Raw genomic sequence first — 25,148 nt, 5'->3', positions numbered from 1 at the left:
GCATTGTCCAGGTCATAATAAATCATCTCCTGCACAGCTAATTATCTCAGGTACTGGATACCTCTCTCCATGGTGGTCCACTTGCTTGGATGACATACACCATCTTCACTGAAGGGGTATCTTTCCCTCACGCCTGACAGGAGTCGCCTCCAGAGGCTGAGGGCTTGTGTCTTTTTCCCAATTGCCTTGTCAATGCCCCCTTCCCTAGAGAGGGATCCCAGCTGCCTGGCTTCCCTACCCTCTAATTCCAGGCTACTGGCTGCGTTATCCCAGCATCAGAACAGCTAGGTGACAATGTGCTCGCCTGGAAGTCAGCTGAAATCTTTTCGCATGTCCCACAGCTCGCTCAGGGACAGGGATCGAGTGATTATCTCTGGTTCTGCCTCTTCCTCCTGTGAGGGCCCTGGTTCATTGTCATCCCTTACTAAGGGAACTGATTTCTTGGTGTGTTTCTCCTTGTGTATAGGGGTAACTGATACGGGCACAGGTTGGATTTCTGGTTCAGCTGCAGTGCCTGTCACCGGGGTTTGAGTAGCTGCAGTGCCTACCACTGGGGTTGGAGTATATTCTTTCAGAAATTCTATCACTTTATCAGGGTCCTGTAGTTGTTTGGGGGTGAAATCCCAAACCATTGGAGGTGAGAAGCTCTCTAGGTACCTGCCCATATTCTCCCACATGCCATGCCACCCATGACTATTCAGCCTCAGGGCAGATCTCTGGGTGGTAGTCTGAAATAGTTGTTTAACCCTAAACAAGACCTGGAACACATTCAGGAGACATAACATAGGAACATACTGGTTTGAGCATCCCAAGGATATTCAAAATTCTCAAAAGCTGTCATATCTGGCCCGAAGGAGAAAAGGGATGTTAAAGAGTTGGGGAAAAGTATACCCTCCTGTTTCCCCCATAAACACCTCAACATAACCATCTGAACAGTGATGCTATCATATCATAAATTGATATTACACAGGACAGCAAAATGGTAATCTTGATCCTGCTCCCAGAGGTGACAAACAGCATCGTGGGGAGTACATAAACCATGTAAGACTTTACACAGCACAGCCACGAGAACAACCAAAGCAACATGGTGACCGGTGCCTATGTAACTAATATAATAAATGCACACAACAAATTCATTTTAACAAGCTCTAGTCAAATGTGTCGTTATCTCAGTCCTTCGAGCCCCACGTTGAGCGCCAAAAAGGACTGCCCTGGTTTAGCCTCAGACAGCAACAAAGAACCACGTGGCAGCTGCTCTCTCGGACCGCCCCCTCCCCCCCCCCAGCACAGCCGTGAGGGGAGAATCGGAAGAAAAAGGCAAAACTTGTGGTTTGAGACAAAGGCAGTTTAACAGAACAGCAAAGGGAACAAGAAAACAACAACAACAACACTGATAGAGTACTGTACAAACATGATTATTGTACCACCACTCACCGACCTGACCCGGGATGCCCCAGCCCGCTCCCAAGCGGTGACTTCCTGCTCCCTCCCTTGGCCAGCTCCCTGCTATAGACTGAGCATGGTGTCACATGGCATGGAATACCTGTGTCCCTGTCAGAGCCTAGGGAAAATTAACCCTATCCCTGCCGGATCCAGGACAGTATATCTATTTGGGCCATGACAATTAACTCACTGCTGAACATTGCTTGAGCTTGGCTCAGCGGTGACAAGGGCCAGGGACTGTCCTCAGACAGCAGTATAGACAAGACCACTCTCTTTTGAGAGGTGTTTTTAGTCACATAGATACAAGCCATGATGTGTCATTTGCACTCAGAGCCTGCCCTGTTTTATTTACTAGTAAAAAAGTAGCCTAGGAGATCTTATTAAAGGATTTTTGTTATATATGATTTACTCAGTGTAACCGGGATGTTGTGGCAGAAATAGAGATCAATTCGAGTTCTCCAAGTCAGCATTTGGTTATACGACTACAAAACCATCCTTTTCCTGCCTTATTTACTGCCTACATTCCAACACTTGCAGTAATGAGTCTGATACATTGCCATTTTCCTCACCCTGTTATGTTATTCAGTCTCTACAGTAATTAAAACAAGAATGCCATGAGGAAGAAAAATAGAGAAATGCGTGGTTAGAAACAATGCTTTAATGCATATACAAAACAATATAGAATTAAAATTTTATAGGTAACATCATTTCTTGCATTTCTAACTCAAGTGCTTCATTTTGCCACCTTATCATTGTCTTAATGTATTGGTGCGTGTGATATCTTCCCTTTTCAAGTAAGCAAAGCAAAATTAAAAAAAATCCCCAGATGAGATGAACATCTTCAGATAGCATATATTGACATCTTCAGAGGTTGTCATCAGGGTAACAACTTGCAGATCCTCATAAATATAGGTATACCTTTCTTAACCATTCCTAGTTTCATCTATCTCAAATCCCCAACCAAATTCAACCTCATCTCCACTCTCTCCAGTCTTGATCTGTAATATGTTCCGTATGTAGAGGTATGTACATTATATATGTATTTATATATATATTTCTGCAATAGCAAATATGTCTGCAAATTCTTAAAAACAATCAAAACCACTGAATATGTGGTTTGAATTTAGGCAACTTGCTCCAATGCTTGCTGGCCTTCAAGATGAAAAAGCTTTTCCCTATATCCAGTCTAGACCTCTTGCTTCAATTTATGCCCCTTGTGTCTCATTCTCCCACTATGCACCGCCGTGAAGAGACTCTCTGTCATCTTGCTCTCCCAGGGCAAGTGCTCCAGCCCTTGTCCATCCTGATGGCCATATCCTGAAATCATTCCACTTTATCACTCTTTCCTATGTTGGTGGGAGGGGGTGCTCAAAACTAAATGTCTGGGTGTGGTCTAATGAGTGGTGAGTAGAGAAGGATAATCACTTCCCTAATTGACCAACTGTGCTCTTGTTAATAGAGCTCAGGATGCCGTTGGCCTTCCTTGCAGGCCAGGGCACATCTCTAATGAGATCATCAGTGATGTAACCCATGGAAAACCTAGAGACAGTGGGACTATGCCCCTTTCAACGGTTGAGCTTCAGTCCCTTTGATATGTAGCCAGGCATGTTTATCGTTATAAAAGGGAAAAGGTGCATCTAACATCTAAGAGCAGCTGCTGTTTTTGTCTACTTCACAGGCATCAGATTTTCTCCCTTTTTGGCAGCATGACCTATAAATCTGATTGTGTTCTGACCATTTAAAGCTGAAATTATATGATTGTTCTAAAGATTGGTCTCTAATGACCCTTTAAAATCCTTCTCTAGAAGAGCTTCCAGAAATTGTAAAGTATTTACCCTGGTCATTGTGCATCTCCTGACATGGCTGAACAGGCTCCAGAAGGATTATTGTGTTATTGGGCTTTTAGAAATGTTTATGAGAGAAGAATTTTTGCTACTTGATTTTAGGAGTCAATGCACAAGCCACTTCTAGGGACAACTCATTTTTGCCCCATCCTTTCAAATTAAGATCCCTGCCCAAATTATCAATAACCATCCTGCCTTTCTCAGGTTTTCTAATCAAAGGCATTTTCATCAATGGGTTTTCCAGCTATATTTCTACTCCCCTTATTTCAGTAATTAAAATATAAGCATGTTTTTCCATCTCCCACCGAAGGGTCGATCAAGAGTTCAGACGGCTCATTGGGCAGGGGCCCCAGAAGCCAGAATTAGATCAGGCTTTAGTCAATCTATGATATGATTCAAGTCCCATATACTGAATGTAACTCTTCTGAGGGACTACAGAATGCTCTTCACAAAGTTCTCCAGGATTCAGGATACTCTTTTGAAGCCCATTAATGGTGAATGCTCTGCTGGCAGACCCACAGGAATTTATCAGCATCTACGCTATAATATGAAGTTGTTTCATTCCTATTGATGTTGATGACAAAAGAAGCCAGCTGATCATTTCCCTGTCCATTGTGGGTAGTTGAAAACACAGAGGTCTTACATTGACACTGAAAGGACTACAGATGTAACAGCTGGTTGGATCTGGAACAGTATGTTATCTTCTAGCTTAAAATATACTTGTATAACTCTTTCCTTTCTCCTCTTGGTACCCAGTACAGTTCAGTGCCAGTTCACAATCTCCTGGTGTAGATATTAAGAGATTTTCTCTTTTCTTTTTTTTTTTTCCAAATGACTCACTGTGTATGAGGAGGGTTTTTTCCTGTTGATTTCACTTTTAGTTTTGTTAGCTGGTTAACACACAGTGGCCTCCATAGAAAGTAAAGTATTGGTTTGAAAAGCATGGCCAAAAACTATTCATCGCTACTTCTGGCTTATGAACAGAAACTTCCAGACTGTCCCACAAGAGAAGCTTCAAGTCTTTCTATACCTATTGGGTTGCCCCAACCTATCCATAATGAGGTATCAGGTGTGCAACGACATAAAGAGGAGAGACGGTTAGTTGTCCATCTAAGTAATGATCAGCAGGAGCAAGGTGGGGAGATTCTGTACGTTGCCACACCAAGAATGGATCTATTTCAGAGACTCCCTGGGACATGAGAGAACTGATTAAAAATAGTCAGTAGTCACTAGTACAATTCACAGTGCACCTTCCTGATCAGTTTTCCTTTTTTTTTTTGATTAGCCCAGGAAGGAATTCACTTCCCCACTATGACATATTATCAAAAGGAAGGTCGCATTTTATGATGCTTGGCTCTTATAGACCAAGAAGGATGACTGGTGATTTCAGTGTTCATACACGGCTTCTTTACCAAGAACCCACAAATTGAGTGGGATCCAAGAGAGAATTTGGGAGCAAAGAAATTAAGATTAAGATAAGAAATGGATTGTGATATGGCTGGTGGAAGCTTCAGTAGTTATTTCCATCTTGTTTATATTGTACAACTCCAACAAAACAAATGTTAAAACAACCTTCATCGTGATTCAGCAACACTCTCAGTGCATCTTTAACTGAGCACCTACTTAGATCCCACTCATAATTTGTGTAAAACCTACACTAAGCTCATTCTTTGCTTCTGGTTTTACACTGGCAGAAGAACTTGTCTCCTCAAAAGTTCATCTGCTTTTTCCATCTGTTTACTTTCCCCATAAACCCCATACATCATGAAATCAAACATTTACAAGGAAGGCTCAGAAAGCAAGTCAAGAAGAGTTCCTTCCATTTCTGAAAGCAGTTAGGAAATTGCTTCAGTTCTAATCATCATTCAAAAAAAGACCAAATACCATTCACTTATTCTATGGATGATTCCTCACTAGCTAGTTTGTTCCTTCTGAGGAAGATCATCATCAGCTGGGTTGGAACATTATTCTTGTTTTAGAAGAACCGCAATGCTTCTTGTTCACAGCAGACGTGTATATACTGGTCCAATATTTAATTCATGGGGCCTCCAAAGAATGGCTGAAGCCTGAATCCTTCACTTCTTCCATCCATTCATTGAATGACTTCAACTCCTACTTCGCAGAATGGGTAAACCCACAGTCCACAGCATCAGACAAATAGTTGCTCATTCTTTAGACAAGCTCTGTTTTTAGGAAAAAGAGAAGTTTTTAGAGTTAGCTCCATTCTTAGGATGAGAAATCTGTTGTGGTTTTCTGTATCAGATTTTTGCTTATTCTTGTTTTTTTATTTTATTCTAAAAGTTGGTCCTGATTAGGAGCCCTGGTTCCAGATGTATGTATGAGTCAAAACCCCAGATCTGACCATGTAGTAATTTAAACTGTACAAATTCTAGTCTAATCTTGAATATTAACCTTGTGCTTTCAATGTGAGTCATGACAGTAATTTCTATACGAAAAAAAAATCAAAACAGACTGTGAAAGAGAAGAATCATAGGAAGAAAATTCCTTTTTGGTTTGAATCACCATATTCAGGGTCAGCACCTGCAGCCCTTAACCTTCTTCAGAAAAGATACTGCTTCTTTGAGGCAGTATCTGGAGAATATCCAATCTCCCCTTCCCATCTGTTCAGTTTCTCTCAGCTGGAAGCAAGATAAAGAACGGGTACCAGTCAGCTGTCTCAGTGGTCTGCAGCTCACAGTTTGGGGCCATTTATTATAAGGCATTAACATCAGTTGTCCCCTCTATTATGACTGTTACCACAGTCCATGACAGATTAGTAGGCAAGAACTGATTTTCTAAATATCTGAAATGTGAAATGAATAATGGACAGACAGACAGATATGCAGTATCAGAAGGGACCATTCTGATCCTTTGGACTGAATTCTGAGATACCTCAGCTCATGTGACAGGTTCAAACTTTCTGCTAGAATCATAGCATACCTTTTAGAAAATCTCTTCATCGAGATTTCATGTAATAGGTGCTCCACCCCTATTGCTAAACAAAATGTTCCAAAATAGTTAATTACCTTCACTATTTAAAAAATGCAGACTCAGTGTCTTATTTCCATTTTAAATTTGTCAAACCTGTGCTTCCATTCAGAAGAAATCATCAAACTTTTCTATATTAAAAAACCACATTTTATCAGAAATTATTTATAGACTATGGTCAGAAGACTGTTTAACCTTCTCCTCAATAAACTGTGGCAACTTTCATTACTTTTTCAGACTTAGAATTATTCTTGTATTTCTGAATAATTCTTAAAACTTATTTTTTGTAGAGAAATCAACAGAACTAATTGCAGAATTCCAGTAAGGATCTTTCCTGAGCCATACTCAGAGGTAACATTGCCTTCCTACTTATAGAGGAAGTCTCTGTGACTGGCTTCATCCCAAGACTGTATTGAAAGTCTTGTGACTTTCAGTATTTCAATATAATGCTGAGAGCTCATGTATTTGCCTGTTATCATGACATCCATGTTCTTAGAAGCACTGTTATCTAGTGAAGATTTCCCCTTTTTATGAGTGACTCGCTTTTTCCTCTGGATACTTAATTTTGCATTTGGTTGGATTAAAATGAACACTCTTTAACTGAGTCCAGCCTATGCAGTGACCCAGGTCAACATGACTTACTTCTATCATTATTTACCACTTCACCATTTGTGTAGGATTGGCAAATTTTACCAGTAATTATTTTAGATGTCTTCCAGGTAATGTTAGAGAAACTGAATAGCACAGAGCTTTCAGCATGCTCCTGGAGGAGCCTACTAGAAACTCCTCAATACTGTAAGTCACAATTTACAATTTTTTGGTGATCTATTATACAATTTTTAAGAAGTTTGATACATGGGTTGCTTTCATTTCTATAAATAAGGGCTCTCTCAAATATGCTAGAAAAGTTTAAGTATACTCTATAAAAAATTACTTTATTAATCAAACTTGCAATTTCATGCAATCAGGTTTATTTGATAGATGCTATTTTCCATGAAACCATGATGATTGACATTAATTGTATACGTTTTAATTCTTTGCCATATCATCTCATATAAAACTTTTCATAATTTTACTTACGCTTATGAAAGATTGACTAAGTTTACCAGGTCATCTAGTTTACATCCTTTAAAATTAAGAATTTATTTATTTTTCTGGAATACATTGAAGGTTTTCTAATTTTCCAGAAATTTCTAAAATTTCTAAAATGAACTTTAATGGTTCGGCAAATTTCTGAGCCAATTCTTTGAATATTCTGAGGTTCCACAGATGTGAAATATTTAATAGTAACTGTTTAGCATAGTTGTTAGTTACTGACTGTTCATACATTACAAAATAAATGGATGGATGGATGGATGGATGGATGGATGGATGGGATGGATAGATGGATCTTACTCGGACATGATTAAATATCAGTGAAAGGTTAAATATTCCAAAAAGTCATCTAACCCTTTTAGACACCAGAAAACTGAAGCTGAAGTGCTATCCCCTTGATCTTCATACTCCTTTATTGAGTATTCCAGTACTAATAAATCACCTTACAGTACAATACCTTCCAATGCACACATGCATTATAGAGCTACTTACATACAGATTGTATCCTGAAATTCTTTACAGCACTAAAAAATTGTAAGACAGCAGCTAGTACATTGCATAAAGAACATAGCAAGGTAAAGATCTTTCAAGGCAATTAAAGGAAAACCTCCATTATCTGATAAGACTAATAAACATGGAGAAAGAGAAACTGAGCAGTCTTAGGAATGAAATGGACTGAAGTAGCAGGGAAGTGCAGTGTAGGCGGTCAGGTCCTGATCGGGGGAGGAGGACGGGAGCTCCTCCCCAGCACCCTTCCCATAGAGGAGAAGACTCCTGTGATTTGAACTCCTTATCGTTTCCTTCCCAGCAGAAAGTGCCTCCCTGACATTCCTAGATCTCACCCTTCTCTGGTTAGCAACAAAAGCAAGGAAGCCATGCGCTAAGGGGACAGTTATATCAATAACCAGTCATATGAATACCTAATTCCTTAATTACTAACTCAAATGCTTCCTCTAGTCTAACCAATTGCCGGTGCTTTCTGCAGCTTCCTCCATTTTAGTAGTCTGGCCGAGGCCCCCTCTTATGTCCTGGGTAGCAGCACTTTGGACGCAAAGGAAGCAAGGGGCATAGACTTCTCCTGTGCTAGTACCCAGCTCACATGCACAACATTTCTTCTCTTTCACCGCAAGGGAATTTGCCTTCCGCATGCTGAGAGGCAGATTCTTGCTCTTCTCTTATTCTCATTTCCCTCTAGTGAGATGAACATAGGTTGAATGACAAGAGGGAAAAGTTCAGAAGAATGAGGTCCTTTCCTTAGCTAGTGACTTTCATAACTGGAGGAACAAGAAGTGCCAAGAAAGATCCCTCATGGCACTGATACAAATACATTGACAGCCAGAACCAGAAAAATGTATCTCTGGACTAAGAAAGCTAAGCATCTCTGAGATGGTAGTTTTGTGCAGCAAGCATCTGGAATATAGCTCAAATAACTCTTCTTAGTTTTAAGACAAGTTAAATATTTGTTGCTTTGAGGTTTCTCTTTTCCTTTCCGTTACCTGAGACCAACCTAGTTACATGAGTGGACCTGCTGTAGGACCATCTGCCCCCAGTTCAGGAGTCCGGATCAAAAGCTTGCATCTGGACCTGTCATTCACTATGGTCTTGACTTCTGATTTGGGGGATGCTCAGTGTATTACCAAGCATTGGGTTCCATCAAGAGGATGCTGAAGAGAGGCAACATGTTATTCCAACCTGGTAGCAGATCATCAAAAGGCTATTATGCACATTAACTGCTAATTCTCTTTGCAACATGCAAAGAAAAACAGAAAACTCAGAAATCCCACTTAGGGATCCATGGGAATCTAACGATGTGCTCATTCAGGACTGCACTTAGTGCACAAACTAATTCATGGTGATGCAGAGACGCTACTCACTGTGAATGAAAAGTTTACAGTTGCAAAACAGTCTTCAAATTCACTCTGAGATAGATTGCTAATTCCCTTCTTTATTGTCTCAGCTGATTAAAACAGAAAAACAGACCTTGAGTAATATCAGTTACATAAAGCCATTGGAGATCATGCTGGCATCATGAGAAGAGCATGAAGCTCCCTCAGTATGCCCCACTACCAAGTCTTTCTGTGGAAGAAATGGGGAGAAACCAAAGTACCCTCCAAGATGCTACCCCAGTTTCTGCCCGCACAGATGTACACAGTCACACAGGAAAAAAGCAGGTCGGGAGAAGACATGGACTCCAACATCAGTACCGCCCTGGAAGATGCTGTGCAGAATCAGGAAGATTAGATGCCCTGAGCTGCAGTCCTAGCAGATTTCTTCATTGTTTGTTGCCTTGACAAATCTTTTATCAGAACAGCCTTTTTACATAATCCCGGAGGGGGGGGGAGAAAGAAGAAAAAAACCAACATCCCCCCATAAAATAGATTCATCACAAAATCCTGTCCTCCTACCAGCCATCTTCAGACCAGAACATATATTTCTCTGATTATTAATTAACTGATGCACAGAAACAGCTTCAAGCTTTTTAACCTCTCCCTTTCTCTTTTGTCCTTCAAGAATGTAGATGATAATGCAGGGGTGGTGTTCAAAACATATAGCTTCTTGAGCAACCATAGTACTGTCATCATGCTTTGAGCCCTATAGTCATGGGCTCAAACATTAAATCCATTCAGAAAGCAAGTATTTAAGCTATTTTCCCAGTACATACATTCTGTTCATAGTCATACATGTTTAAACTTGGCATAGCACCATGAACACTGCTGACATTGACATGGAGAAACAAAGATGGTTAACTGCCAATAGTACACGTAACCACAACAGCAAAAAAGTCTTGTAATCTACCAGTAGGCATGTGACCTGAAAAGAGAAAGGGATATGATATTGTTAACACAGCTTGTCTGCTTGTCTATCTGCCTATCCCTTATCCCTATGACATCTCAACTCTCAGGATAAGCCATAGCTTTTCTTCTTTTTGGAGTCCGTCCAAATACCCTCAACAATATGAAATACAACTACACATAAATAACAGGAAGTGGGAGAGCTGAATGCACCAACAACTTCTGAGCATACCAAGCCCCCTGAAACTAAAACAGTCAAATGAAGCTAGAGGAATTAGCTGCTCTGTCCCAAAGATGTGCTCACAAGGAAAATGCACAATTATTGGCATTTGCCCTCCTCCTTCTCTCTCCCCAGCCCTCCCTCTCCAGCTGCTAGCCAGTGGAGATTTTTATATTACAGCAGTGGATATCAGGACAACTAAGGAGAAAAAAATAAACAATCCAAATCTGGTCCAAATCTGTAGGCACCTAATACCAATAGCAAGAGAGTACAATTCCCAGCTTCATTAACTGGTCTAAATGAAATATAGTGAGCAAATGCACTTCTGATCTCTCTTATCTCTCCGTCTCACTGCGACGGAGACCGGCTCCAGGGCAGGTAAGACTGCGCTGGGAGAGGGGATCTGTAGCTAAAAAGGCCGACGGAAAGCTCTTTTTGGGGCTTTTTTGACGCCGGGCAAAGCCTCCTCCTCGTGCTGGGGGCTGACAGCCGGTGGGCGGGCTGCTGACTAAGACTGGGCGGAGCCAGCGCCTCCCGCCGTTCATCACACTGCCAGCTTATAAGGACCCCCAGGGAGGGCAGAGGCTAGCCTCTGCCCACCGAGCAGAAACCAGTGCTTGGGTGTGTGTCCTGGTTGGCGCCTCACGTGGCGGTAACTTGTATGGCTGGGTCCTGAGCCTCTGCCATTGTACAAGGTGAGTTCAATTCCTTATAGTAGTCAGACGACTAGTGCGTTCATTCCAACTGACCCTTCCACTGTCTCTTGCTTGCATACATCCAGCTATGGTTAGAACTAGGTCAAAGGCTATTGTTAAGAAAGCTGTGGGCACCCAGACAGAGGCCCCACACAAACATGTGGGTGTCCAGGCCTCTGGCTGCAGGGAGTGCCGGGGCCTGGCCCTTGCCATGGAGGGGAGTGGGGACAACACCTGTGTCAGATGTGAACAGGTGAATGATCTCCTCAGCCTGGTGGTTGAGCTGAAGGAGGAAGTGGAAAGGTTGAGGACTATCAGGGAGTGCGAGAGGGAGATCGACTGGTGGGCCCGCTCCCTGAGAGTAAGGGAACATGTTGAGGCCTCACACACACCAGAGGACCCTCTCCCCACTCCTCACCTGGCAGTAGAAGGGGATCTCAGAGAAGAGGGGGAATGGAAACAGGTCCCTGCTCAGGGAAGCAGGCAAATCCCCTCCCTCCCCCTTCCACCTCCCCAGTTACCCCTGCAGAACCGGTATGGAATCTCGCAGGAGGAACTGGCTGTTGGAGAGGAGGGTGGTACATTTAGGCAGGAAGTGCCAGAAAGACCAAGTCACCGTAGACCTGGCATCACAACTAGTTCCAAAAGGAAAAGCAGAAGGGTCATCGTTGTGGGTGACTCTCTATTGAAGGGGGCAGAGGGACCAATATGCCGTCCTGACCCGCTTCACGGGGAAGTCTGCTGCCTTCCTGGGGCATGGGTCAGGGATGTGTTGGACAAAGTTCCTACTCTAGTCAACCCTTCTGATTATTACCCCCTGTTAGTATTTCAGGTGGGCAGTGATGATGTGGGAAGAAGGAGCCCAAAATCAATTAAAAGAGATTTTAAAGCCTTGGGAAGGGTGCTTAAGGGATCGGGAATGCAAGTTGTGTTCTCCTCTATCCCATCAGTGGCAACCATGAATGAGGAAATTAATAGGAAGAGACAGGCAGGTCAATTCGTGGCTTCGGGACTGGTGTTATCAGCAGGGCTTTGGGTTTTTTAATCATAGGTTGCCATATGAGACACCTGGCATGCTGGTGGCAGGTGGGATGCGCCTGTCCCAGAGGGGGAAAAGAATTTTGGGACAGGAATTAGCAGGACTCGTTAACAGGGCTTTAAACTAGATATGAGGGGGGAGGGGGGGATAACTGGGCCTGTTAGGACTAAACTCAAGGGAAACACGCCAGGGCTTGAGGGATGGTGGACTAGCAAGGACTCTTACTCTACCAATTCATTTCAGAGAAGTGATAGACACCTAGAAATTATGGAAACACCTGAGAGGGGCCTGGTAGGAAATGGGGCCCACACTCACAAAAAGATGTTGAAACCATTAGCTCGTCTGAAGTGCATCTATACCAATGCACGCAGTATGAACAACAAACAGGGGGAGCTTGAAGCCATGATGCACCAGGAAAACTATGACATAGTGGCTATCACAGAAACGTGGTGGGATGCCTCACATGACTGGAGTGCCACAATCGAAGGCTACAAGCTCTTCAGGAGGGATAGACAGGAAAGGAGAGGTGGCGGAGTGGCTGTGTATGTTAGTGAATGCTATGAGAGCTCAGAAATTAAGTATAGTGATAACAGGGTCGAGAGTGTTTGGATTAGGATAAGGGCAAATAAAGGTGATATCGCTGTGGGAGTCTGCTATAGACCTCCCAACCAAAGCAGTGAGGTGGATGAAGCCTTCTATAAGCAACTGGGAGAAATATCTCAGTCATTTGCCACTGTTCTTGTGGGGGACTTTAACCTCCCTGATATCACAGAATCACAGAATCGCCTAGGTTGGAAGGGACCCTTTAAGATCATCTAGTCCAACCAATGAAAAAAAAAAAAAACACAAAAAACCCACCACACACACACAACACACCACACACAACACACACACACCACCACACCACCCAACACTAATCCATATCCCCGAGCACCATGTCAACTCCTCTCTTGAATACCTCCAGGGATGGTGCCTCAACCATCTCCCTGGGCAGCCCATTCCAATGCCTGATAACCCTTTCAGTAAAGAAATATTTCCTAATATCTAACCTGAACTTCCCCTGGCATACCTTGAGGCCATTACCTCTTGTCCTATCATCTGTAACTTGGGAGAAGAGACCGACCCCTGCCTCTCTACAGCCTCCTTTCAGGTAGTTGTAGAGAGCGATAAGGTCTCCCCTCAGTCTCCTCTTCCCCAGACTGAACAACCCCAGCTCCCTCAGCCTCTCCTCATAAGACTTGTGCTCCAGACCCCTCACCAGCTTCGTTGCCCTTCTCTGGACCTGCTCCAGCACCTCAATGTCTTTCCTGTGGTAGGGGGCCCAAAACTGGACACAGTACTCGAGGTGGGGTCTCACCAGTGCCGAGTACAGGGGGACGATCACCTCTCGGGTCCTACTCACCACACTGTTCTTGATACAGGCCAGGATGCTGTTGGCCTTTTTGGCCACCTGGGCACACTGCTGGCTCATGTTCAGCCGACAGTCGACCAACACCCCCAGGTCCTTTTCTGCCAGGCAGCTCTCCAGCCACTATCTGCTGGGAATACAACACGGCAGACAGGGAACAGTCCAGGAGGTTCCTGGAATGTGTGGAGGATAACTTCCTCATGCAGCTGGTAAGTGAGCCGACCAGGGAAAGTGCCCTCCTAGACCTGCTCCTTGTGAACAGGGAAGAACTTGTGGGGGAAGTAAAGGTTGGAGGCCGTCTAGGGCACAGTGATCATGAGATGATTGAGTTCTCTATCCTTGGAGAAACAAGGAGAAGGGTTACCAAAACTGCCACCTTAGACTTCCGGAGGGCAAACTTTGACCTGTTCAGAAGACTGCTAGACAAAATCCCTTGGGAGGATGCCCTTAAGGATACGGGAGTCCAGGAAGGATGGACATACTTCAAGAAAGAAGTCTTAAAGGCACAGGAACAGGCTGTCCCCGTGTGCCGAAAAACAAGTAGGCGGGGTAGAAGGCCAGCCTGGCTAAATAGAGATCTCTTGCTGGATCTCAAAAGCAAAAAGAGAGTCTACGACCTTTGGAAGAGGGGGCAGGCCTCTCACGAAAACTATAAAGAGGTAGTGAAGCTATGCAGGGAGAAAATTAGGAGAGCCAAAGCGCAGCTAGAGCTCAACCTAGCTACAGCTGTTAAGGATAATAAAAAATGTTTCTATAAATTCATTAACAACAAAAGGACGGTTAGGGAAAATCTCCCTCCTTTATTGGATGCAGAGGGAAACATAGTCACCAAGGACGAGGAAAAGGCTGAGGTGCTCAATGCCTACTTTGCCTCAGTCTTTAGCAGTGGAACTAGCTGTTCCCTGGACACCCAGCCTCATGAGCTAGGGGACAGGGAGGGGAAGCAGAACGAGGGCATCACAATTAAAGAGGAAGAGATCAGTGACCTGCTACGCCGCTTGGATGCACACAAGTCTATGGGACCAGATGGGCTACACCCAAGAGTGCTGAAAGAGTTGGCAGACGTGCTCGCCAAACCGCTTTCCATCATTTACAGGAAGTCATGGCTAACTGGGGAGGTCCCAATGGACTGGAGGGTGGCAAATGTAACACCCATCTACAAGAAAGGCAAAAAGGAGGATCCAGGAAACTATAGACCTGTCAGTCTAACCTCGATACCAGGGAAGGTCATGGAGCAGGTCATCTTGAGTGCCATCAAAACCCACATAATGGGCAACCAGGGGATCAGGCCTAGTCAGCATGGGTTTATAGAAGGCAGGTCCTGCCAGACGAACCTGATCTCCTTCTATGACAAGATAACCAGATTATTGGACGAGGGAAAGGCTGTTGATATTGTATACCTGGACTTTCGAAAAGCATTTGATACTGTCCCCCATACAATTCTTGTGGAAAAACTGGCTTCACATGGCCTGGATGAGCATACGATCCGCTGGGTCAAGCAATGGCTGACTGGAAGGTCCCAAAGAGTGGTGCTCAATGGATTTAAATCCAGCTGGCGGCCGGTCACAAGTGGTGTGCCTCAGGGCTCAGTGTTAGGACCATTTCTGTTTAATGTCTTTATTGATGATCTTGACAAAGACATAGGGTGTATCATCAGCAAGTTTGCAGATGACACCAAGTTAAGCAGGAGTGTTGATTCCCAGGAGGATAGGGAAGCTCTACAGAGAGACCTAGATAGATTGGATCATTGGGCCAAAATCAATGGCATGAGTTTCAACAAGGGCAAGTGCCAGGTTCTGCACTTGGGCCACAACAACCCCGTGCATTGCTACAGGCTTGGGGAAGTGTGGCTGGAAAGCTGCCTGGAAGAAAGAGACCTGGGGGTTCTAATTGACAAGCGGCTGAATATGAGCCGGCAGTGTGCCCAGGTGGCCAAGAAAGCCAATGGCATCCTGGCTTGTATTAGAAATAGCGTGACCAGCAGAAGTAGGGAGGTGATTGTGCCCCTGTACTCAGCACTGGTGAGGCCACACCTCGAGTATTGTGTCCAGTTTTGGGCACCTCAATACAAGAGAGATATCGAGGTGCTGGAGCGAGTGCAGAGGAGGGCAACGAAGCTGGTGAAGGGCCTGGAAAACAAATCATATGAAGAGCGGTTGAAGGAGCTGGGACTGTTTAGTATGAGGAAGAGGAGGCTGAGGGGAGACCTCATCACTCTCTACAACTACTTGAAAGGACACTGTAGAGAGGTTGGTGCTGGTCTCTTCGCACAGGTAATTAATGACAGAACGAGAGGGAATGGCTTCAAGCTCCAGCAGGGTAGGTTTAGACTGAACATTAGGAAAGAATTTTTCACAGAAAGAGTGGTCGGGCATTGGAATAGGCTGCCCAGGGAGGTGGTTGAGTCACCATCCCTGGATGTGTTTAAGAGACGTTTAGATGTGGTGTTGGGGGATATGGTATAGGGGAGAACTTTGTAGTGTAGGGTAGATGGTTGGACTCGATGATCCCAAGGGTCTTTTCCAACCTGGATGTTTCTATGATTCTATGATTCTATGATTTATTAGTCCCATTTGTTAAAATGTGGAATTATTTACAGCTTTTCACAGAATGAGGAAATGGCCTTAGAATTCCATCTCAAAAGCAAAGTGATGATAAAAACTAGTGTAGCTTTGTGAGCTTATCTAAAGGCAAGGTTCTTGCAGAGGTACAACTGTATCAGCATCCCAGCACCAGGGCTTATCACCAGGTCTGGTGGGGTTTGCATGCATTAGTAGTTTGATTCAGCAATTAACATCACTTTGGGGAGTGACTCACCCAGGCACTAGCCAGTTAACAGCATCTTACCTTGAGATGTCAGTCCCAACTGCGGAACCAGGTAAATCCCACAATAGAGGTACCTTGATTTAAGTGAGGGGTCTGCCTTTGTTTCAGTCAGCACTGGTCCCTGCTACGCAGCCAGTGGAACTTGATTCATTTGAGAACAGCTAGGAGTGTCCTGGAAAAAGAGAGAAATTGTGTCCTACACTCCATTGACTATATTGGCTAGACCTCCACTGATTATTTTAGGATCCCAAGGTGATTTTCTCACAAATGAATGCACATGTAGACACACTCTAGATGTGCACATTTAGTCAGTAGGAGGTATATTGCAACAGGACCAGTTATAAGAGTAGAAGTCAAAGTTTACAGACAAGCTAGGTTCTCTAAAGACATGATATAAGCAATTATCCAGCTGCATCCAATTCACCTTTGATATTTGGTACCTGTATATATATTAGTAAACATACCTGGCACTCTCCCATAGCACTGGGGCCAGCTGGCACAGAATGGCCCACACCCAAACTATTAAATTTTCTTACTTTCTAGAATATCATGACCACATCCAAGCTAATTACTGAAAGCAGTTCTGTTCTGTGCTAATACTCAGACTTTGTCCAGGAATTGTTTGGAGTTAGGCACAAGACAAAATTATGTCAAGGACTTTTCTAAAAATCCAGTGGTACAGATGATTGGGTTCCAGTTTCTTTGAACTTCCCTGGCACAGTTTTATTTTACTGTTATAGATGTAGCTAATGGGTCTTGGACAGGAGTATTAGCAGTCCAGAGGTGATTTTTAAAAGAACTAGATTTCACTACACCCTATATTCAAAGATGTGAGGTAGCTAGGCAGCAAATTTCAAGTTGAAGCTCAAGTGAAACATTTCCAAGGGCGCTTCCAGCAGTATTTAAAGACTGAATCAGCTCGGGTGAAATCAGGAGGTGTTTAGTTTGTTTCTTTGCTGAGATCAAATCATAGGACCTTGTTGACTGATAGATTATTCAACTAGTCAAATGTAAACTGGGAACATTACCAGGTACTTACTGGCTAATAAGTGATTGCAAAAGCAGATCCATTGCCATTGAATAATACCCTAGCTCATTACTCACCATACATAACTCTCCAGTTTTCTGTCTAGAGATTGATGACTGCTGTGAGGCTTGAGCAACACTTTTTCTCACATCTTCAGAGCTGCAGTGTTGGTACCTCCTTGTCCACGTTGTTGGCAGGAAAACTGCATGGACAGCCAGTTACTTGGAGCCTTGTCTTCAAGAGGAGAGGCCAAAGAGGGATGCCTGTTTATTTCATGGGCCTCTCTCTTAAAAACACATCTGCCATACTCATTTAACCTGTTGTCTCACTTTGAGGCTAAGACCATAGGTTTTATCACCTCTCATAAACTTATGCTATTAGCCAAAGGCAGGTAGTACAGTTTTAATGCAAGAGTGAGAAGGTGTGCTTGCATATACGTGCATGTATATGCCTGTCTTTTTCAAATACAAGCCACCCTGTGTCATCTGTGAGGCTTGTTTTCAAGGAGGAACTAGACCAGGGAAGAGGTGCTGCTGAATGCATTCACAGTGCAGTCCAAGGCTGTGAGCTATGCCTGGCGCTGTTGCCAGGAGCAAGTGTATACCTGGCAGCAAATGTTTAGCATAAGCTTTTTGAAGGGCTCTCAAACTGTCTCTTCATTTCAGCCTGTCTGTTGAGAGACACTGGGTTCCTAAGGTTGATTTGTGCTGCCAGAGCTTTGCAGGGGTGGGAAGACAGATGGCTTTGTCTGGAGCACAGGCTGGCCCAGGCTAGTCTTACCCAGGGTTTGTGCTCAGAAATGTTGCTGGCACACAGGGACATTTATGGCATCAGAGGCAATTCTTACACAATGTGATGGTCCCCCACCTCACTAATATCTCAGACCCATGGTCACTCCAGCTAAAGTCATATACAGTCTGGACAAATGAGGCCTTTACCTGGAGCTAACATTAAAAAAAAAAAAAAAAGAAAGAAAGAAAAAAAAAAAAACCACACCAAAAACCCTTCCCAAAGCTGAATGCATGAGATGCATTGCATCCTGTGTAGTTCTAACCTATCTTGGCTCTTCTAATCCCCAGAGGACAAGTCTTCCATTGAGACAAATAATGTCATTTTCGGTGGCCTGTAAATACAATATTCAGTCACTATAGGTGTTTTTACTGCTGGATGATCTCCATGGCTGATTGGATGATTTGCTGGCAAGGTATGAAACTACGTATGGAAGCCATGTTAGGAAAGCACTAGTGTTCATCTTTCTCAACTGCAGAATCAACAGAAAGTCTGCATTAATTGCCAGTTAATAAAGCTCCTCATATGGCTTATATGGCCAACAATCAAACTATTCATGCCAATGAATACCATAATGGAGAACTTATTAAATTCACATTTTATTTATATTGCCATAATAAGAAAGTAGCAATAAGTATATCAGGTTCCCTTCATCATGAATATTGGAAGGCAAAGGAAAGGTTATGCTGGTGAGTGAAGGAGGGTCTAGAGATTTACCCAAGTCATGATGAAGGGAAAAAGAGCAAGACAGGGTGCCTTGAGACCGTGCATCACGTCTGCTGAGATCCAGCTCAAAGGACCCAAATCTTGTGTGTGCTGGTGCTGTGGCACCAGCATTTGGATCCCTGCGCTTCACATAATCTTGTGTCCAAACTGGCACTCAGACCAGGCACTGCATCCTGGGACACTGATCTGTAACAACCCCTCCTACCCTTCGTCCCCCATTGGCAACCATCCTCTCCTCACTCTCCCTTCTATCTGCCCAATCTCCTACCTGCTTACTCCCTCCCTTCCACTGCCCTCACCCCCTTCCCCATGTTCATTCTCAGTGGTCGTTGCATGTATGTGCCTTGGTCCCCTTCAGCTCATTAAGCCCCCTGTCTTGCCTCGTGTTTTGACAGGTTTTGTGAGTTTTGACAATCCTGCCAGTGCCCAAGCTGCTATCCAGGCTATGAATGGCTTCCAGATTGGCATGAAGAGGCTGAAGGTGCAGCTGAAGAGGCCAAAGGATGCTAGTCGTCCCTACTGAAGAGTTGTGGGAACCACTTGATACAAAGCACTAGCACAGGTAAATGCATGGGGAAGGGGGTGTCAGCTGTGGTTGCAGCCTCTCTTTGTGTTGTACACCCTCAAAAAGATTCAGCTCTGTGACTCTCTAGCTTCTGCCTTTTTCACTTAGGCCTCTGGCTAGAGCCACACAGCACAGATATGCATCCACACATAAACCAGGAACCATTTGTGTGTGCGTCTCTAGAAAAAGAGGTGGAAGGGTGCTTGATGAGGGATGAGCCAAGTTCCCCAACCCAGGGGCATCCTGCATCTCTAGAAAGTCTTCCTGGTCACTAGAGGAGAGCCAGCAGCTGTCCTGATTCCCCTTGCTCAACTAAAGAGAGCATTTCTGGTGGCTGAAGAAAATCTGCAATAAAGAGATGGGACCAGGCTGCAGTTTAATCCCAGATGACTGGACTGGGATAGTGTCTGTCTCAATTGCTCTGTGTTGCAAACATTTCAAAGCATTCTTCATTTTTCATGTGGTATAGTCTGTATCTAATTTCATCACAGCATAATAACTATGAATATATATATATATTTTATATATATTTATAATATAATTTTTCTCTGGTATTTCAAATGTCTTTGAAAAACTGGTCTTCAGAGCAGTATCATTTCCACTGAGAATTAAGGAATGAGATCAAAATGTCTTTGAAAGAGGTGCTGCACTGAAGACAACATAAAGTGCATTAAGAAACCTTTCAATAAACATATTTGGTTCATGTGCAAGATACAGCCTCCATAATTTAGACTCTCCTTTATATGTGACTACATGAAGATAACTGTCAATGCATTTTCCCTCTTCAAAAATCTCTTTTCTTTTCCTTGCTTATGGCAAGGCCTCTTGGAACCTTGAAACCAAAATATGTTTCTATATCCAAATGCTTTTTGCTTCATCACACTGGTTTTTTACTGCAGGTTTTGCTGGGGGAGAGCAGGAGATGCATGCATGCAATTTTATTAAAGCAGGGACTGTCTTTGTCAGGGAGATTTTCAATAACACCTGCACAGGGATCAAGGAACACAAGTGTCTCCTTAGTTTGTCACCAAGCAATAGCTTTATATCATAGCATAGCTGTGATCACTGAGGATATACTTGTTTCTAATGGTCATATAAGAAAGTGCAGGGCTGTAGACACCTGTGGTGTTAAAGACTGACTGATATGAGTCTATGGTGTTTTCATTATCATGGATCATTATGAAGTGCTCTGCTTCTACCTTTTCATGATCAGGCTGATGTTGAGGTCTCAGCTTGTTTCCTATAAAAAGATTACTCAGTAGTAGGACTAAGATTTGTTGTTTGGGGTTTTTTTTCCCCAATAAATGATAAAACAAGAAATCAGCTGGTAAAATGGCAATAAATTTCCATATCTGTCTCTTAGAGCATTTTTTTTTCTTTCCTTTGCTTCTGCAAAGCAGGAGAACAGTCTTGAATTGTCACCTCTAAATAAGAGTCCTTTAGCTTTCCTGGTTTTTACTTTGATTTTAATGCTCTACTGTCCATCAAAATCAGTTCAGTTGTTACCATCAGATTAGTTCCATCCCCTGCTTATAGGAGCCTTTATTAGAGGTACAGACAGTCCCTATCAAAATGGAGTAAATGCATCTCAGAAGTCCTTATTCTCTTGTAGACTCCTACCTTGGTGAGCCCATTGAAGGAGCTGAAGATGTACCTGTCTTGTAGCAGGAGAGAGTTCTCCAGGAAAAAAGTTTTGTGCGTGGGTTTTTTTGCACCTAACAAAAGGGATTGGCCAAGTGCATGTGGCCCCAGGAGGACACTGAATGAGCATATCCCAGGGAAGGATCTGATTTAGCACAAGGACTACCATGCCAGGTTAGACTGGAGAGGACGCTTGGTGACATTAAGGATACCCAGAAGCTCAGAAGGGCTTAGATCCAGCTCCTTCTACAGCTCACCTTCTTTCTAGTGCTCAGAAACATCCATACCAGGACCCTAGAAGCAGACAGAGGAATTTGAGTCATGATGGCCACAATTCAGCTTCCTGCCAGTGCTGTGCAGTAGCAGTCACCACAGGGCTAAGCCCTCAGTAATAAGCCTTACTTAGACATAGGTCAGTTGTTCTTGGCTCAGCACGGTGTTATTGTACCCCCATGACTGGTTTGTTGTGCAACTTCCAGCCAGCCTCCAAAATACCACTGGAATTCTCTGACCACCCCACTCAGTAGACAGTGTCATTACTGCTACAAGAAGATTCCTAAAAACACTAGGACAGAAGCCAGCTAGGCCTGTGGGTACAGCACAGACAACTATTGCAAAGCTTGAGAGTAAGCAGCTCCTTTAACTGGCAGAAACATAATAACTCCTGTATGTTTTTTATCTAGTTTTACTTTGGTCACAGCTCTTCAGGGTCCTTAATTCCAACTTGAAGCATGTGCATAACCATATTGACATCAGGGCAATTATTCATGTGCTTCAAGAGGATGCTCAAGAAACTTTTTAATTGGGATTTTTCTAAGGAAGAGCTTTGTTTTATTGAACTCCCTTCCAAAAATAAGAAGCCAACAACAAAAAACACAAGCAGCACCCAGTTTGATGTAATCCACCAGAGTGTTTTTTCCTAACCAAGGAAGATCTTCACTCAATTCTAATTCTGGATGCAGGTTTTTTTTAGCTTATAAATATCACTTTTGAGACACAAGCAGTCTAGGCCACAGTGAAGTCCTTTGTTTTCCTTGAAACTGCTCTGAAGCAAAGCCCTGAAGAATTCAGATGGTAAAATATTTCCAAAATGGCTGCGTCTGTTCTCTTTTTGCTTTATAATTAAAGAGGTGGTTGTAGTAAAAAAAAAAAAAAAAGGCAGGGAGGTGTCGTGGTTTAGGCTGAATTGGCCTATGATGGCAACAGATGCTCTCCCCCCACTTTCTCGCTCCAGGAGGAAAAGAAGGAGAGATAAAGAGATTTCTGAGTTTAGAAGGAACTAAACTACTTTAATGAAATATTCATATTAAGAAGGAAATAATGAAATAGATACAATATATACAAAACCATATCAAGCTCCCAGGATGACATCACTGGCAGGCACTGGGGAAGTCCCAGACTGGACTCAATGATGGATGGGAACTGAGTTCCAGCTCTGGAGTCAGGGACACACGGATCGGGATCAAAGGCAGATGAACAGAGTCCTCTTTGGATGTCAGCCATTGAAGAAAAAGAGCTGACCCTTTGATCCCTCAGCTTTTATACTGAGCATGGGGCAGATGGGATGGAATACCCCTGTTGGTCAGGTTTGGGTCACCTGTCCTGTCTGCTCCTCCCCACAGGTGGGACCCCTCTACGCTTTTTCTGTTTCCAACCCTCCAACGGGGTAAATAACGATATTAGCTGACCTTGGTTGTTATAGCAATAAGATAAGCAAGAGCCTCTCTGCATACCATTCCTTGGCATGAAGTACAAACATTGGTCTTATCATTCTGAGAACGAGCAGTTTTCTCCACAGTATGCTGTTAATTTCAGAGTTAGTAGAGCCCTAGATAAGATGTAAAATTACTGAACAGAAAATTGGTTCTATTTTACCTCAAACCAGGACATGGGGAGAAAGAAAAAGAGAGGAGGATCATTTGAGGCAACTCTGCCAAAATCAATGTATTCTATTACAAATCCCCCCTCAGGACTAGGAAGCAAGGATTCAGAGGCACTTCATGTGTCTTTCAGATAGCAAATGCACAAAATAATGAAGAAAAAAATCACCCTGAAATCCATAGCTCCCTTGGGTGGCCATTCCTATGGGTCCTTAAGTACCCTGTGATATGGCAAAGTTTCAGATTCAACCTACAGTGCCTGGGGGTGCATGTGAGCCCTCTGCATGGCCAGCACCATGGAGGACTGCTAGGCCAGGCAGAAAAATGAGCTCCTCTCATCCTCCCCATGGGAGCAGAAGTGATCGGTGGGATTCCAGCCCTCCGCACTGGGTCTCAAAGATAGTTGCCCAGCGCTCCATCCATGCTAAGTCATGATAGCCATGATAGGACAATATTGCCTTGAAAACCCCATAATTCACAGCTCTTCCTGTATTAAGGGCTTAACAGGGCAGCACAGAAGCATCCAGCTCATAGACCAATAAAAGACATTGCACAGAAAAGCAGTGAAAATCCTATCCATTCCCCTTCTGTGGCTTCATTTCAGTGACTGATCATTAGCAAAGTGTTATTTACCACCTCAGATAGATACTCTGCTGTTGAAGTTTTATTTAAAGCTAAAGATGGAGAGATGTTTGGGTGGGACTAACCTGGAGCACTGACTGGCACGAAACTGAGTGAGACAAAGCAAGTGTGAGACAAACTGAGTGAGACAAAAGAGGAGTGAAAAAAAAAAAGGTCAACAGTAAGACTTTTTTTTCAGCTGTGCTTTTAAGAGTAGTGGCAAAACTTTAAAAGAATGCATTGTCCAGGCAACCTGCTTCCCCAGAATGCCAAGGGAAATAACATAGGCCAAAGCTTGAATACAAAAAAAAAAGATGTTCAGGTCCTCCTTCACAGCTTCTTGAACATGTGCTGATATGTGGTTTATTGTAGGAGGTGTGAGATGCTTGTTTTTGCAGCTGGCTGGAATAGGGTCTGTGCTCTGATAAGAGAAAAAACCCAAACACCTCATTTTAAAGTAAGAAGACATTATGAGCCAAAAATAAAACAAACAAGCAAAATTCCAAATGTCCATAAACAAAAAGATGTGAATGGGAAATTTCTAGCTGTCTCTTGTCATTTCAGATCGCTTCAGTGCAAAGTCTAATGAAAGTGTATTTTTTACTGAATTTTGGATTGCTTATACCTCTCAGATAGGCTTGTATTACCTCCAGTGAGAGGCTATTCTGCAGTTGCATTGATCTCACTGTTGTCTATTAACCCGTTCATCTTGAGCTTCGGACTAAATATCCTTTATCAGGATATAATCCCATTTCTTGTTGTTATGCCTCCTACAATCATGCTAACCAGTTCCTCTTCCTCCTGCACAGATTACTGTCATTTCCCTCCTTCAGTCATTACTTAGATCATTTAGGACTTGCTTACATTATGGAAATTTGCACTAGTATAATTACATCAAAACAGTACTCTGGCACAAGCTTTAATATATTTGGATAAAGTGAGATCAAAATCAGCACAGCTTCATTTGGGAAAGTCCATTTAGGTACTGAAAAAAACATCAGCTCAGCCAATATTTTTCTTTTCTTTGGATTACTTTTGCTTTTAATTTCCACTGACAATTGTGGCTAAATTAAGCATCCCTCACTGTGTTTGTAACCCAAACTTTGTGCTGTTGTCCTCATACATGAGAGAATGGAAGCAAATGTTACTGGGGGAGGCTGAAACAGAACTACTGAACATATTTGCAAAACTGACAAAGAAACCATTTTCTTTTCTGGCCGATCATCTTTAACCTGTCTGGCTATTTAAATTACTAATAACTTTATTGTGGTAAAATTCTCATGTCTGTTCTATAAACCACAGTTTTGATACCAGAGCATGAAAAATCCCATTTGCTAATTATTGTAGTTATTCTAAGATTGGCACACAATATAATGCACTGATGGAAAATGACAATAATTAGTTACTGCATTTACTCCAAAATTACAATCAGTAATTACTGCTCTGAGACTGAATTCCATTCAGCAATATTTGGAACTTGTTCTTCCTCAAAGCAGGGCAGCTTTTCAGGAGTATTGCTGTGTTTGCATCTAAATGAGTCCATGTAGGT

General features: G+C 43.1%; 1 protein-coding gene across 48 annotated transcripts in view; it reads left to right on the top strand.

Annotated features, from left to right (window-relative positions):
- LOC141476573 (CUGBP Elav-like family member 4) overlaps positions 1–19,415 on the top strand; it is an 800,950-nt gene extending 781,535 nt beyond the window's left edge. For all 48 annotated transcript variants that reach the window (XM_074165334.1, XM_074165331.1, XM_074165308.1 and 45 more), the window contains one exon: positions 19,288–19,415. In XM_074165334.1, coding sequence (XP_074021435.1) covers positions 19,288–19,415 — 128 coding nt within the window. The remainder of the gene's footprint in view (positions 1–19,287) is intronic.
- The last annotated feature ends 5,733 nt before the right edge of the window (positions 19,416–25,148 follow it).

This window comes from Numenius arquata, chromosome W (genome assembly GCF_964106895.1).
Source record: "Numenius arquata chromosome W, bNumArq3.hap1.1, whole genome shotgun sequence".
NCBI classification, from domain to species: domain Eukaryota; kingdom Metazoa; phylum Chordata; class Aves; order Charadriiformes; family Scolopacidae; genus Numenius; species Numenius arquata.
Note: the sequence above shows the minus strand (reverse complement) of the source record. Positions and strands in the feature narration are given on the sequence as shown.